We start from the raw sequence: 13,703 nt of genomic DNA, 5'->3' as shown, positions 1-13,703 counted from the left end.
TCTGCCAGATACTGTGATTCACAGGCTCAAGCAATGGAAGGAAACTAACTTGATGGAATTTATAAGGATACCTATATGTTCTATATACTTCCTTAAGTCAACTGCACAAGAGTAGAGACTTAGCTTAATAGAAGTCCATTTGAAAAAAGACCTGGGAGTCTTTGTTAACTGAGCAATCTTTTTGAATCTTTAGTCTTATATCCAGTTTGTTAGTTGTCTCTTTCAGTCTAATGTCATACTAAAATTGATATTTTCTTGGTCTCCAGGCTATAAATAAAAAATGTTGAACCAGGTGTGTGCTTACCAAAGGGTACTATGAAACAATACTAGGGTTTTCCTTTTCCAGGTTTCTATAAGTATATTACTCAATATTCTTTAAGTTGTTATTCAGCTAGAGGCTGATATCCAAGTCACATTTTTCTGTTTGCTTTTTTTTCCACAAAAATATCATGAGATATATATTTTTAAGATCCTTGCTGAATTCTGGATGTCTTATATTTACATTCCTGATTTTGATAATTTAGTAACTTTAAGGTCCTATGTTTACTTCATTGTGATTATCACCTCCACCTAACCTTCTATGACTTGGTAAATGATTTTCACAAACTGCTGAAGCCAAAAAGTTTATCTGTTTATGGTTGAGTTGGTGATGAGACTCTCTCATCTTAGGTGTACGGTTCCTCCAACAGTCTGTCCCCGGGCTCATGATCATATCCTTTCCAACTAGGCTCAATAAGAACTTTTGCCCTGCTAGCATAGTCTTTGAAAACCCAGGATCACCTCCACAATGAGACATCAGAGTAGGACTACCAGTCAACTGTAGCAAAAAAGAAATGATGCTAGTTCTTATTGAACCCATGCTGGCTTCCCTCACTATGGGCTGAAACTATCATATTCCTTTCCAAAAATGTACAGGGAATTTTGAAAATCAGTCATGGCAATATTTGTTCACTTCCTCTTATGACACCTCTCACATTCATAAGAAATTATTTTTAGGTTCTTTGGTTAAATCTGTAAATTATGTCAATATTTGGGGAAGTAATTCTAAATATTTGAATTTCAGCTCTCGCAGGTTTCACTTTTTCCTTAGTAATCTTTATGGTTTTGGTTTGAAAATCATTGTTGTTGCTAGAAAAGATAGAAGTAAAAAATTAAGGTCTGCTTTCTCTTTATCATCTTTCATACAATCAGCCCTAGGCAGTGGACCTTTTCCTTTTCCATTATTGTTTTGAACATAATTAGTCCTTTTTAGAGATACGTTGTCATTCTGTAGCAGTTTTATCACTCTGGTATCTGAAGCCATGGTAAAGAAAACCAAATCTTATTCATAATCTGTCTGGTCAGATACTTACTTCTCTTTCCCTTCTGTTGTTTACTTTATATACTTAGATATTTATCAGTTCATTGTCTTCTTCCTATTCTTCCATATACCCTCAAAACCATTATTCTATAAAATATTTAAAGGTTCCTGGGAAAAACACTTCTATAAAAATGGAAAATATATTCATAAAAATTTTCTCTATTTTTTAGACTTGTCAGATGTAGAGTTCTTGGATGATTCTTCAACTGAAAGTTTGCTTCTGAGTGGTGATGAGTACAATCAGGACTTTGATTCAACCAATTTTGAAGAGTCTCAAGATGAAGATGATGCCATTAATGAAATTGTCAGGTGTATTTGTGAAATGGATGAGGAGAATGGCTTTATGATTCAGGTAATCAGTTGCTTATATTTCTTACAATCCTGAATAATACTTTAGATGCTTGCTTACAGTTGTATTGCTATTATCTTACCTTATGCTGACTGTTTTGTGTATGTGTGTATGTATGTATGTATGTATTTTAATCCATTATTGTACAAAAGAAAAGCAGTAGAAATCAAGAGAAATTTTCATTGCATCAGATAAGTAGAAAAGTCCCTTATTTTATAACCACAATCCCATGGTGTAGGCTAATGAATATAGGACTGAATTTGAAAGCAGGAACACCTAAGTTCAAATTTTGCCTCTAAAATTTGCTAGATGTGTGATTATGGGCAAGTAATTTATTTAACTTCTTTAAACATACTTCTTCATCTGTAAAATGAGCTTCTTAATACCCACTTACTGTGAGGTTCAACTGAAATAATGTACGTGCATCAGTTTGCTAATTTTGAAGATCTATATAGAGGACAGATTTTATTGGTCAGCATTTTAAATCCAAGTCTTTAGGGAAGATAAAACTGAAGATATATATAACAGTATGACCTGTTCCTGTAAAAATACTTTGAAGTGCTAAGACACAGAATGAACTGAAACTTGTTAGTACAGCTAAGGACATCATAAAAGCCTTTTTAAAAATATAATTTGGGGAAAAGAGAAGGATCAAAGACAGGATGTGATGACTGCTCAGGGTGGATGGAACTATAATAAATAATATGGGCCAGAGGCTAGGTGGAAATGATAAGTGCTTATTTTGCTTCTCTTTTCTCTGCAAAGAAGAATGATCTTTGCAACCAGAAAGAATAGAACAAAAATGACTAATAGAGAATTCACAACTAAGACAAGAATACAATCAAAAGAAAGCATCTAGCTGCATTTGATGAGGTCAGGTTACCAAACCCAAAGAAATTGTGTCTTCAGTTATTCAGTAGTCCTGACAGATGTGCTTACTGAGTTACTGTCAATGATCTTTGAAATATCATGGAGAATTAGAGAGGTACAACAGATTGGAAGAGAACAATGACCTGGAGTTTAAAAATGGGGAAATAATGAAATCTGCAAATTCTAGACCACTGACCTTGACCTCCTGCCAAAATTCTGTGATACTGTTATTAAAGGGAGAATTCAGGAACATTAAGGAAATGGTGATCACAGAGAGCTGGCATGGCTTCATCAAAATCATATTATGCCTGATGGACCTTATTTCCTTTTGAGATCAGGGAAATTTTGTAAGATATATTTTACCTTGTTGATTGGTTTTAATAAAATATTTGATAAAACTTCTTGCTTTCCTTATGAATAAGATAAAGATATGTGGGCTAGGTGATATATAGTTAGATGGACTAAGAACTGGTTGAATGGCCAAATCAAAAGAAAGTCATTTGTGGTTCTGTGCAATCTGGAGAAAAGCATCTTGTGAAATATTGCAGAGATCGATACTTGGGCCAGTGCTGTTGAACATTTTATCTTTGACTTGGAAACAGGGATAGATGGCACATGGATCAAGTTTTTTGATGACATAAAGTAGGAGGGATATCCAACATGTTGGATGATAGAGGCAGGCCCTAGAAAGATCTTGGTAGAATAGAATATAGTTTGAGTTTTGAATTAAAAAGGGATAAATATAAAATATTACACATAGATTTCACAAATCAAGACAGGTAAGGCAAAGCTAATGAGCAGCTGAAAAAGATCTGGATGTTTTAGTGAACTGCAAAGTCAAAAGGTGTTAACAGTATCATATGGCAGCCAAATAATCTCACGTAGTCTCAGGCTGCATTCAGAGAAGCCTAGTTTTCCAGGACTAGATGATAGTCCTTTTGTACTCTGTTCACATCTTGAGTATTGTGTAGGACTCTTGAGGCCATATTTTAGGAAGCACATTGCTAAACTACAAAGCATAAAAAGGAGAGAAGACAGAAAAATGGAAGACATCTAGATTATACCAAAGGAAAATTAAGTAAAGACTTGGTGGGAACATGATAGCTGTATTTGAAGGATTGTGATATGAATGAAAGATTTGTTATTCTTGAATTCAAAGAGCATAACTATATGCAGTGGGTAGAAGCAGAAAAAAAAAAATCAAATTCTGCCTTGATATAAAGGGGAAAAAAATCGTACCAATGAGTTATCCAAAAGAGGAATGTACTGTTTTGAAGATAGTGTGTTTGCCTTTGCTGGAGGTTTTCAAGTGAAGGCTGAATAATCACTTGTTAGGTTTGGGCAGAGGACATTGTTTTTTAATTAAAGGTATTGGTTAAACTGAATGGGCTTTTGAAATCCCTTCCAGCTCTGATTTCTTCTGTGAGCCTGTTACTAATATTGATTCTAGACTTTTCAAAGTTTGGCAAAACAGATAAGTTTCTATGTAGTACCTTTCTCTTGATTACTTGTTCATATTACTATTATGTGATGAGTAGAATAGTTTTATCCTTTACTGAGTAAAGCTCAATGAAAGATCCTCCCAAAATACTTAGTGAAGAAAGGAAAGACATACCCTTGGTTCAAATGATCATTATTTTGACCACCTCCTTTGCTATGATACTACTAAGCTGCCTTTGGGAGCAAAGGAGACTTGAGCTATAGTTTGAATCACTGTGTAATGACCTGGAAATAGTGAAAAACAGCAAAGTATGGAGAGACCAGCCATTAGTACATCCCAGTTTGCTCACCCCTCTCCCCCACCATGATTATTCTAACAATATTCTAAAAAGAACACCAAGGGAAATAAGGAGAAAATACAGTGATATCACAGATTTGACCAACAAACAAGTAGCCAGGGCAGGAGCTGTGGAACAGGGATAGTCTGCAATCATGGTATTAAGTGCTCAGAGCTCTAAGAACAGGTTCACCCAGAGCTGATGGAAGACTGAGCCTCAGGCAACATCAAGGAGTCAATTAAAGGTGTGTTTAGCACACCCAGCTAGGGGAGCCCAGAGCAGATCTCAGAACCAGCCCCATTCAATAGCTCAGTAGTAAGGGTCCTGCCTAGAACTCTTCGCCAGTCCAGCAGTAAGGGGATAAATTCATTGGCCATCGTGACCCATAAAACAAGCAAAAATAGAAAATGGTCATAAGGCAAGTGAAGCTTCCTTCTATTGCCTCAAGTGATAGAAGTGGAGTCCCAGAAACCATAGCAGAAGGTACTACAGATGACAGTTTTCAGACCATATAGAAACATTAAATATTTGAGCTTCTGAATATGTATTTGACAAGTGACAAATGAGTTTATACATTACAGAAGAAACTGAACCACTAATGTGTTTTTACATTTTCACTATAAATATCGAAAACCAGGAAACATAAAGAACTGATTAGCTAAATGGAGGAGGGCCTCAGATTTTCTTCATTTCATGAGATGAATATGGGAGTTTGTAGAGTTTCAAAGGTACAAAGGATTTCAGTGGGCCATCTAATTCATTTTATACCTCAAAAGAATCCTTTCTATATCATAGCCACATAAAAGAAATCACAAATAAATCAAAGCAAATACAATGATGGCACTTCAGTGTATAACTGGATACTTGCTTTTTGTTTTTAATATTTATGTTTAATATTTTTTTTAAAAAGTTTTAGTTAAGGTTCTAATTCCAAAGAATCAATGTGATCTAAATTTAAAAAAAAGATAATGCTTTTTAATTGAACTAATATATCATAAACCACTTAAGTAACTTTCATAAAGAAAAGTCGTCAGACAACTGTTTAAAAACTGAAATCAACCTTAAACATGTTTAGTTTTTGCTACCTGAAGAATAAATTTAGCTCTTACAGTGGTAGATCCCAAACTAGATATTTAGAAAGGAATAATTTTTTGTTTGTTTCAAAAAAGCAGAGACCGTACTTGTACGTACCTTTTGTTTTCCAACAGTGTGAAGAGTGCCTGTGTTGGCAGCACAGTGTCTGTATGGGGCTGCTGGAGGACAGCATCCCAGAGCAGTACATCTGTTATATTTGCAGGGATCCACCAGGTAGGAATTTTGTTACTTGGTTTGTTCCTTAGTACAATTATACCCTGCAAAATTCCATTAACTGATTTTGTGAAAATATAATGTTGAAACAGAGTTCAGTAGAAACTACGTTATAAATAGGAAATACCTTCCCTAATTTAAGACAAAATTCTTATCTGTAAAAGATTAAATTAGATCTTTACAGAGAACTGAGACTATATGATCTTTATCGTGGCCAAATTCACATCCTTCAGAGCTTCTGCTGTAGACTTGAAGGTTATCTGTTAGGCAGGGCAAGGACAAAGGAGAAGTTGCTTCCCTACCTGCCGTCTAGTCCACAGCTTGGGAGGGGCTTTGAGAAACTAATGTTGAAGTGTTGGGCAGGAAATGAAATCTGGTCTTTACTGTGTTGCTCCTCCCCTGTAACATCACAGTTTTGTATCTGCCCTCTCACTAGCTCTCAAGTGTAATGTTAAATGAATCTGAAGATCTTCCATGACCTTTTGTATTGGCAAGCTTGTTTCAAGTTAACACCTTGTTTAAGCTATTTAATTGACACAGAAGTAGTTCACACCTTGGGAGAAAGTTGCTGATGTAACAGGAGGGGCAGAACAGGGAGGAGGTATACCATATATAAGGAAGAACACAAGCTGGACAGACAGAATTTCCTGGGGTAAGCATCGTGGAGGCAGGGCAGCTGCTGCTTGACTGAAGACTGAACAGAGAATTGAGAAGAACTGAAAAGAGGAATGAGAATTGAGAACTGAGACAGGATTTCTTGGAGCAAGCCATGTGGAGGCTGGATAAAGTGCTTTTGATTTTGAGAATGGAGCTTATGGTGCTGAGGACTTTGGAGGGCCAACAGGAGCTGCTGAGGATTTCCTAGGGCCTGCTGGAGCCACTGAGGACTTCCAGGGGGCAGCTGGAGCTGCTGAAGACTGAGGAAGCATGACTGTGGTGCCAGTATTTTGTACAAATGTTATTGTGACTTTGTTAATGTGTATGAATGTTCTTATGGCTTTGTTAAGCCTTGTCTTCCCAGGAACAGAGACTGTGAAGGATTTGAGATGGAGCCCCAATGTGGAGCAGGAACTTCATGGAGAACTGGACAAGGAACTGGGAACTGTCTGCCTTTGAACCCATGTGACAGTTTGGTGGATTCAGGTAGTAGCTACCTGCCTCGAGTCAAGATGAAAAAACCTCTCCTTGTATACTGAGAAGTGACTGATAAAATTGTAACTTACTTGTAACCTAGGGGTGGATGGCCTGTGTATTTTCCACTATCCCTTAAGAGAGTACTGAGTAGTGACTGATATTGTAACTTTTATTCCCCCTTTTTTATTTTTTAGTTTACATCATTCATTTCCACAAGATTTTGAGTTACAAATTTTCTCCCCATTTTTCCCCTACTCACCACCCCAAAACAATAATCCCACTGAATATCCCCTCCCTCAATCTGCTCTTTCCCATATCTTCCCTCATTCCCCCTCCAACTTCCCACTAGGGCATGGTAGATCTCTATGCCCCAGTGCCTGTATATCTTATTTCCCAGTTACATGTAAAATAAAAATTATATATATATATATTTTTTTTTTTTTAAACTTTGAATTCCAGATTCTTTCCCTTCCTCCCTCGTCACCCACTAGTGGGAAGATAAGCAATTCAATATAGGTACATGTGTAGCTATGCAAAACATTTCCATAGTAGATATATTGTGAAAGACTGACTTTATTTCCCTCCATCCTATCCAGCCCCCCACTTGTTCTATTCTCTGCTTTAATCCTGTCTCTTTTCAAAAGTGGGTGCTTCCAACTTCCTGTCCCCCCCCAAGCCTGCCTATCATCCCCCCTCATTCCCTTCCCCCCCACTCTCCTGTAGGGTGAGATACCCTATTTAGTGTGTATGTCATTCCCTCCCTAAGCCAAATTCAATGAGAAAAAGGTTGACTCATTCCCTTTTGCCTTCCTGTTCTTCCCCTCCATTTTATCAGTTTTCCCTTGCCTCTTCTATATGAAATAATTTACCCCATTCTGTCTCTCCCAATCTCCTCTCATTATATTCCTCTCTCACCTCTTAATTTCACCTTTTAAGTATCATCCCTTCCCATTAAATTGGTCCTGTGCCCTCTGTCTATGTATACGTGTACACATATATACACATACTCACATATGTATTCATACTCCCATATACCCTCATATATAGCCATATATATGTATATATGTGTATATACACACACACACACACACACACACATTTATATTCCTTTCAACTATTCTCATACTGAGAAAAGTTTCATAAGTTACAATTATCAGTTTTCCATGTAGGAATGTTAATAGTTCAACTTTGATAAGTTCCTTATGATTTCTTTTCCCTGTTTACCTTCTCATGCTTCTCTTGCTTCTTGTATCTGAATGTCAAATTTTCTATTCAACTCTGGTTTTTTCATCAAGAATGCTTGAAAACCTCTATTCCACTGAATGACCATATTTTCCCCTGAAACATGATACTCAGTTTTGCTGGTTAGGTGATTCTTGGTTTTAATCCCAGTTCCTTTGGCCTCTGGAATATCATCTTCCAAGTCCTTCAATCCCTCAGTGTAGAAGCTGCCAGATCCTGTGTTATCCTGATTGTGTTTCCACAATATTCAAATTGTTTCTTCCTGGCTGCTTGTAATATTCTTTCCTTGATCTGGAAATTTGGGAACCTGGCTATAATATTCCTAGGAGTTTTCTTTTTGGAATGTTTTTCTGGAGGTGATTGGTGGATTCTTTCAACCTCCATTTTGCCCTCTGGTTCTAAAACATCAGGGCAGTTTTCCTTGAGAATTTCTTGAATGATGATTTCTAGGTTCTTTTTTTAATCATGGCTTTCAGGTAGTCCACTAATTTTAAATTATCTCTCCTGGATCTATTTTCCAGGTCAGTAGTTTTTCCCAAGAGATATTTCACATTGTCTTCTATTCTTTCATTTGTTTGGATCTGTTTAACAGCATCTTGATTTCTCATGAAGTCATTAGCTTCCATTTGCTCCACTCTAATTCTGAAGCAATGATTCTCCTCAGTGAGCTTTTGAGATTCTTTTTTCATCTGGCAAATTTGGCTTTTTAAGGCATTCTTCTCCTCATTGCCTTTTTGAGCCTCTTTTGCCATTTGAGTTAGTCTATTTTTTAAGGTGTGTTTTTCCTCAGTCAGGCTGTTGACTCTCATTTCATAATTTTCTTGCATCGTTTTCATTTCTCTTCCTAATTTTTCCTCCACTTCTCTTATTTATCTTCAAAATCCTTCTTAAGGTCCTCTATGGCCTACAACCAGCTCATATTTTTCTTGGAAGCTTTTGGTGCAGGAGTTCTGACTTCATTGTCTTCCTCCCATTCCATGCTTTGTTTCTTTTTGTCCCCAAAATAGGAGTCTAATGTCGGATTGCTCTGCTTGCTTTGCGTCCTTTGCTTTCTCATATTGCCACTCAATTACTTGACTTTTGAGCTTTTTACCACAGTAGAACTCTGCTTCCGGGGGGTGAGCTTTGTCCCAAATTGCTGGGGTTTTCTCAGCTGCTGGAGTTGTTATTAATAAATAGAGGGTTTGCTATGCTATGTAAATTGAATCTTGAAAGCTGTTCACAGTAGGAGTCCTCTGGAAAGCTGTGCGTGCTTGGCTTTACATCAGGCTCTCCTAGCTCTCCACAGCTCTACCACTCACATGCAATCCTATTGCCTTTGCCCAGCCCCTACAAGAAGACAATAGCTTTTAATGCCTGCTGTATCTCCCTATTCATCCCCTAAGTTCTAATGGAATCTGCCTACCTAAAAACTAGGGGTATCTCATGGTTTGGGCAGGATGCTTCCTTATAAAAAATACTTCTAATTTGCCATCACTGGCCTTGATTTGTTCAACAATCATTTTCTGATTGCAATTACCATTATCCACCAATAAGTAGGTAGATAGGATTTACTTAGCCACACATGTGGGGAAAAGGTACTATCCAGAAAGATGCTACAATGGGATGGCTTAAGATGAGTCTTTTGTATTAAATATTAATGTTATTTTAAAATTACCTTGGTCGAATCAATAATGTTTGCATAAATGTATGTATTCATTATATGTAAATACATGTACAGTATGTAATTATTTCATGCTATAAACATTAATAGAAAATTCTCTGCCTTATAAGTTCTCATAAAGATATTTTAATATTTCTTTTGGCATGATATTGCTAAATTGATACCTTACCTCAATGTTCTTTTGAAATTGTTATCTCATTAAACTGTTATCTATCTTATTAAAAGCATAATAAAACAAATGCAAATATAATTATTACTATATTGGAAAGGTAGATTTATATCTGGTTATGGAAGGAAAATGGTCCTGTGTGTTCCCTTTTCTGCATATTCCCTTTTTGCCTGTTACATAGTTCAATGTTTTTATACCCATGTTCTTATTGTCACAACTAGGAAAATGCCCAGAGTGCAATACACTTGAACTAAACTCCTAGAGGTATAATTCAAGATTGTTTACCTGGTCCTCTCTTATTGTCACAGGGACTATTCAAAGACAAACCACATCTGTTTCCAGACAACTACAAGTAATAGGCAGATGTAGAAAAGTAACATGAAAGAATTTTAGAGTTGGAAGGGACTTTAGCTCTGTAGTCCACCCAGTTCATTTTTCATATGACTAAACTGAGGCCAGTAGAGATAAGCTTATTTGTCCAATGCCCCATAGCATAACTAGGTAGAATCCAAATTTGTTACTGTCTTCTGCTTTTTCCATTACAAACATGCTGTCACCTCTTTTTGGTTGGAGGTAGTTCTACATGCTAAGATATAGAGTACTGGCCTTTTTCCCTTTGGAAATGGAAAACTAACCAACAAAAGCAATGCACACAGCTGAATCTCAAAGGTACCACTCAGAAATTCAAGATTTTAGATAATTAGTTAATAAGATAGATAAGTGACAGTTTTCAAAGCCAAAAAGAAGTGAGAAAATATAAATCAGTGTGACTTCCCTTCCCTCTCAGTTAAAGGTTTGTTGGCAGATAATTTGGCATTTAGAAGTAGAGAGTAGCTTCAAATTTTTCAGCTGTTAGTATCTATATCCTTTATAATATTTGTTCTTATGTAGCCTACTGTAATTTCCTTGAAAATGGAAATTGCTTTCAAGGTGTTGGTACTGTACCCTTTGAAACTGCTGTTAGAAGCAGAGCCTGTCCTGTTCATCCACAAGCACTATTGGCAGTGGAAGATTTTAAAGAATACACAAATTGGGTCACTTGTAATTTGGATGATTTTGTTATTCACAGGTCAGAGATGGAGTGCAAAATATCTTTATGATAAGGAATGGTTGAACAATGGACGAATGTGTGGGTTATCATTTTTAAAGGAAAATTACTCACATCTCAATGCCAAAAAAATTGTTTCAACACATCATCTGCTTGCTGATGTATATGGTGTAACAGAAGTACTACATGGGTTACAACTGAAGATTGGAATTCTAAAGTAAGTGGAAATTCATAGAAAACGATCAAATTTTAATACTGATATGAGCAAAAAAAAGAATAGGAAAACGTATGAAATCAAGATTTGGGTTTTTGTTTTGTTTTAGTTTACTCTGAGATTTTTTTAAGCACATTGGAGAGTTCGATGGCATGAAATAACTTTATGAAGTATTGGTTAACATTATTTTGCAAATAGCTTAGAATAACTAAACCTTGGGGAAGCTGACTGGTTTTCTCTGAGTCTCCGGTTGTCCCTTTTATCTCTCACATACCATTAGATATTGTAGACGTTGCAGAGTTAACTACAGTGTGGTCCTACCTATATACAACTGTAGTCCTGTATTTTTGACCAGTTTTTTCTCCTTCAGAAATTCTGTGAAAGTGGTAAATTGGTCAGATGCTAGGCTAAGAAACTTCACCCCCTCATTCCTCTGTTCTCTTTTCCTAAGTTAACATTTTCAGTAATCTGCATATTCTGTGAGGAAAAAGACAAGGTAAACAGTGCTTTACTGTTCATCCATACAGTGAACTCCTACTATAGAAAGAGAAATTCCCTCCACCAGTGCAGATCACAAACCATTTATTAAGTTCTAGACAAAGTTGCTTGGGGCACATAGAAATTATGTGATTCCCTCAGTATCAGAGGAGAGATTAGAGCCTGGGCATTCCTGACTCCAATCATAACATTCTATCCACTAAGCCATGCTGCCTTTGATTGTCAAAATAAATTAGGAGGGAAAGTGAAGTTGTACAAGATAGTGAATATGTAAATAAATATACCTTGGTATCAAATTTGGGCAATAGTTCACACATTTATATTGTACTTTTTTCACTTCACATAAGTAACTCCTCCACCCTACCTCAACCACATACAAAGATAGTCATACATTTGTTCTTGCCATCATTCACAAATGTACTGCCTACATGTTCACAAATTTCAAAATTCTGTTATTTGACTATAATCTGTTGGCTTTCAGTCTCTTCCTTTGCTTTCCCTTACCAAACCCTACTCTTCATCCACACTGTATAAACAAGTACACTCCATTTCCATAAACAAGGCACTCCATTTCTTAACTCTGGGCATTTCTCTGGCTGTCTTTCATACCTGGAATGCTTTCCCTCTTCATGTGTTCCTCCTAACAACCCTGGCTTCCTTTTAATCCCAGTTAAAAGCTGATCTTCTATAGGAATATTTTTGCAGCCCTTCTTAATTCCTTCTTTTAATTTTTTCTTATTCTGTATATTGTTTATAAATATTAGGTTGTAAACTGTTTGAGGCCAGGGGTTGTCTTTTGCCTCTTTTTGAATACTCAGCACTTAGTAGAGTGCCTTATACATAGGAGGTGCTTGATAAATGTTTATTGACAACAGTTCGATTAAGTAAAGCTGATTTTTTTTATCCCCTTTTTATAGGTGTTAAAACTGATTTAAAGATTAGAGATTTAGAGACATATGATGTTCATATGATAGTAAGTATAAGAGCTAGGATATGAACCCACATCTCTTGCCTTTAGGTTAAAAAAACAACAGTATCCTGAACCAGTCTATTCCATGCTTAGACAGCTTTAATTATTAGGAAGTTTTCCTTTATGGCCAACCTGTAATCTGCCTTGTTAAACTTCCAGATGTTGGTCACGTGTTTTCTCTCTTTTCTTTGCCTTTGTTTCCTCAGCACTTAGCTCAGTAACACATGGTAGACATTTAGTAGGCACGTGCAAATGTAATATTCTAGATGTGACCTAAGGTACCCATTTCTTCATTATTGCAACAGAAGATTTCATGCCCTTTTTGACTCTTAAGTTTTGACCTTAAAAGAACTTTGTTTTTTGGACCAGACCTCTAATTTCATTGTCATAGTTAACTATTAATGAGGAAACTATTCATCAACGCAGGCCTTTTCTGTTACTTTTTGTTTTAGAGAATTGCCTTGAGCACTGAGATCTTAACAGATATGTCCACTTTCACATCCAGTATGTGTAAGAAGTAGGACTTGAACTCATGGAGGCTGATTTTCTGTCCACTGCCATTCTCTCAGTGAGTTTACAATTCACTGAAATGTTTGCCTCTTATTAACACAGAAGCAGCTATCCATCTCCCATCCTGTACATGAATAATTGATTTTTTTTTATCTCAAGTGTAGAACTTTACATGTCTTCTCCTATTAACCTCTATATCATTCTAGAGGGACAGCCTTTAAAAATATTCTAGGACTTCTTTAAACAACACATTCTAATGTCTTGAAAACCCATGCCAATCAAAAAGTTCTTTCTAATGCCTAACTTAAAGTTCTTTTTCTGTTTGTTAAAACTGTCTTCTTTCATTCTGTTTTATGCTAAATTGCTTACTGCTACTATATTTTAAATGGTTTCCTTTTGAATCCATCATCCATTATTTAATTTCAGCTTGACTTTTTATTTCTCAGTATAAATATATTCAATTCCTTTACCCTTCCCCATTGTCTCTTTCACTTAAGTTTATGATTGTTTTATTTGCTCCCTAAATCCTTTATCTTTTTGCTATTTTATGGTCTGGCATGAACAAAGAACCCATTACAAAGATTTTAATA

The 13,703-nt window shown here is 36.1% G+C and overlaps 1 protein-coding gene across 14 annotated transcripts in view; it reads left to right on the top strand.

The window, feature by feature from the left end:
* Window positions 1–13,703, top strand: part of PHF20L1 (PHD finger protein 20 like 1) — a 124,536-nt gene that overhangs the window by 93,538 nt on the left and 17,295 nt on the right. For all 14 annotated transcript variants that reach the window (XM_069081166.1, XM_069081174.1, XM_069081172.1 and 11 more), the window contains 3 exons: window positions 1,531–1,712; window positions 5,566–5,665; window positions 10,943–11,138. In XM_069081166.1, the coding sequence (XP_068937267.1) occupies window positions 1,531–1,712; window positions 5,566–5,665; window positions 10,943–11,138 (478 nt within the window). The remainder of the gene's footprint in view (window positions 1–1,530; window positions 1,713–5,565; window positions 5,666–10,942; window positions 11,139–13,703) is intronic.

This window comes from Petaurus breviceps, unplaced genomic scaffold (genome assembly GCF_028583685.1).
Source record: "Petaurus breviceps papuanus isolate PSGF00001 unplaced genomic scaffold, PetGlider_PUasm1.0 98, whole genome shotgun sequence".
Lineage (NCBI taxonomy): Eukaryota > Metazoa > Chordata > Mammalia > Diprotodontia > Petauridae > Petaurus > Petaurus breviceps.
Note: the sequence above shows the minus strand (reverse complement) of the source record. Positions and strands in the feature narration are given on the sequence as shown.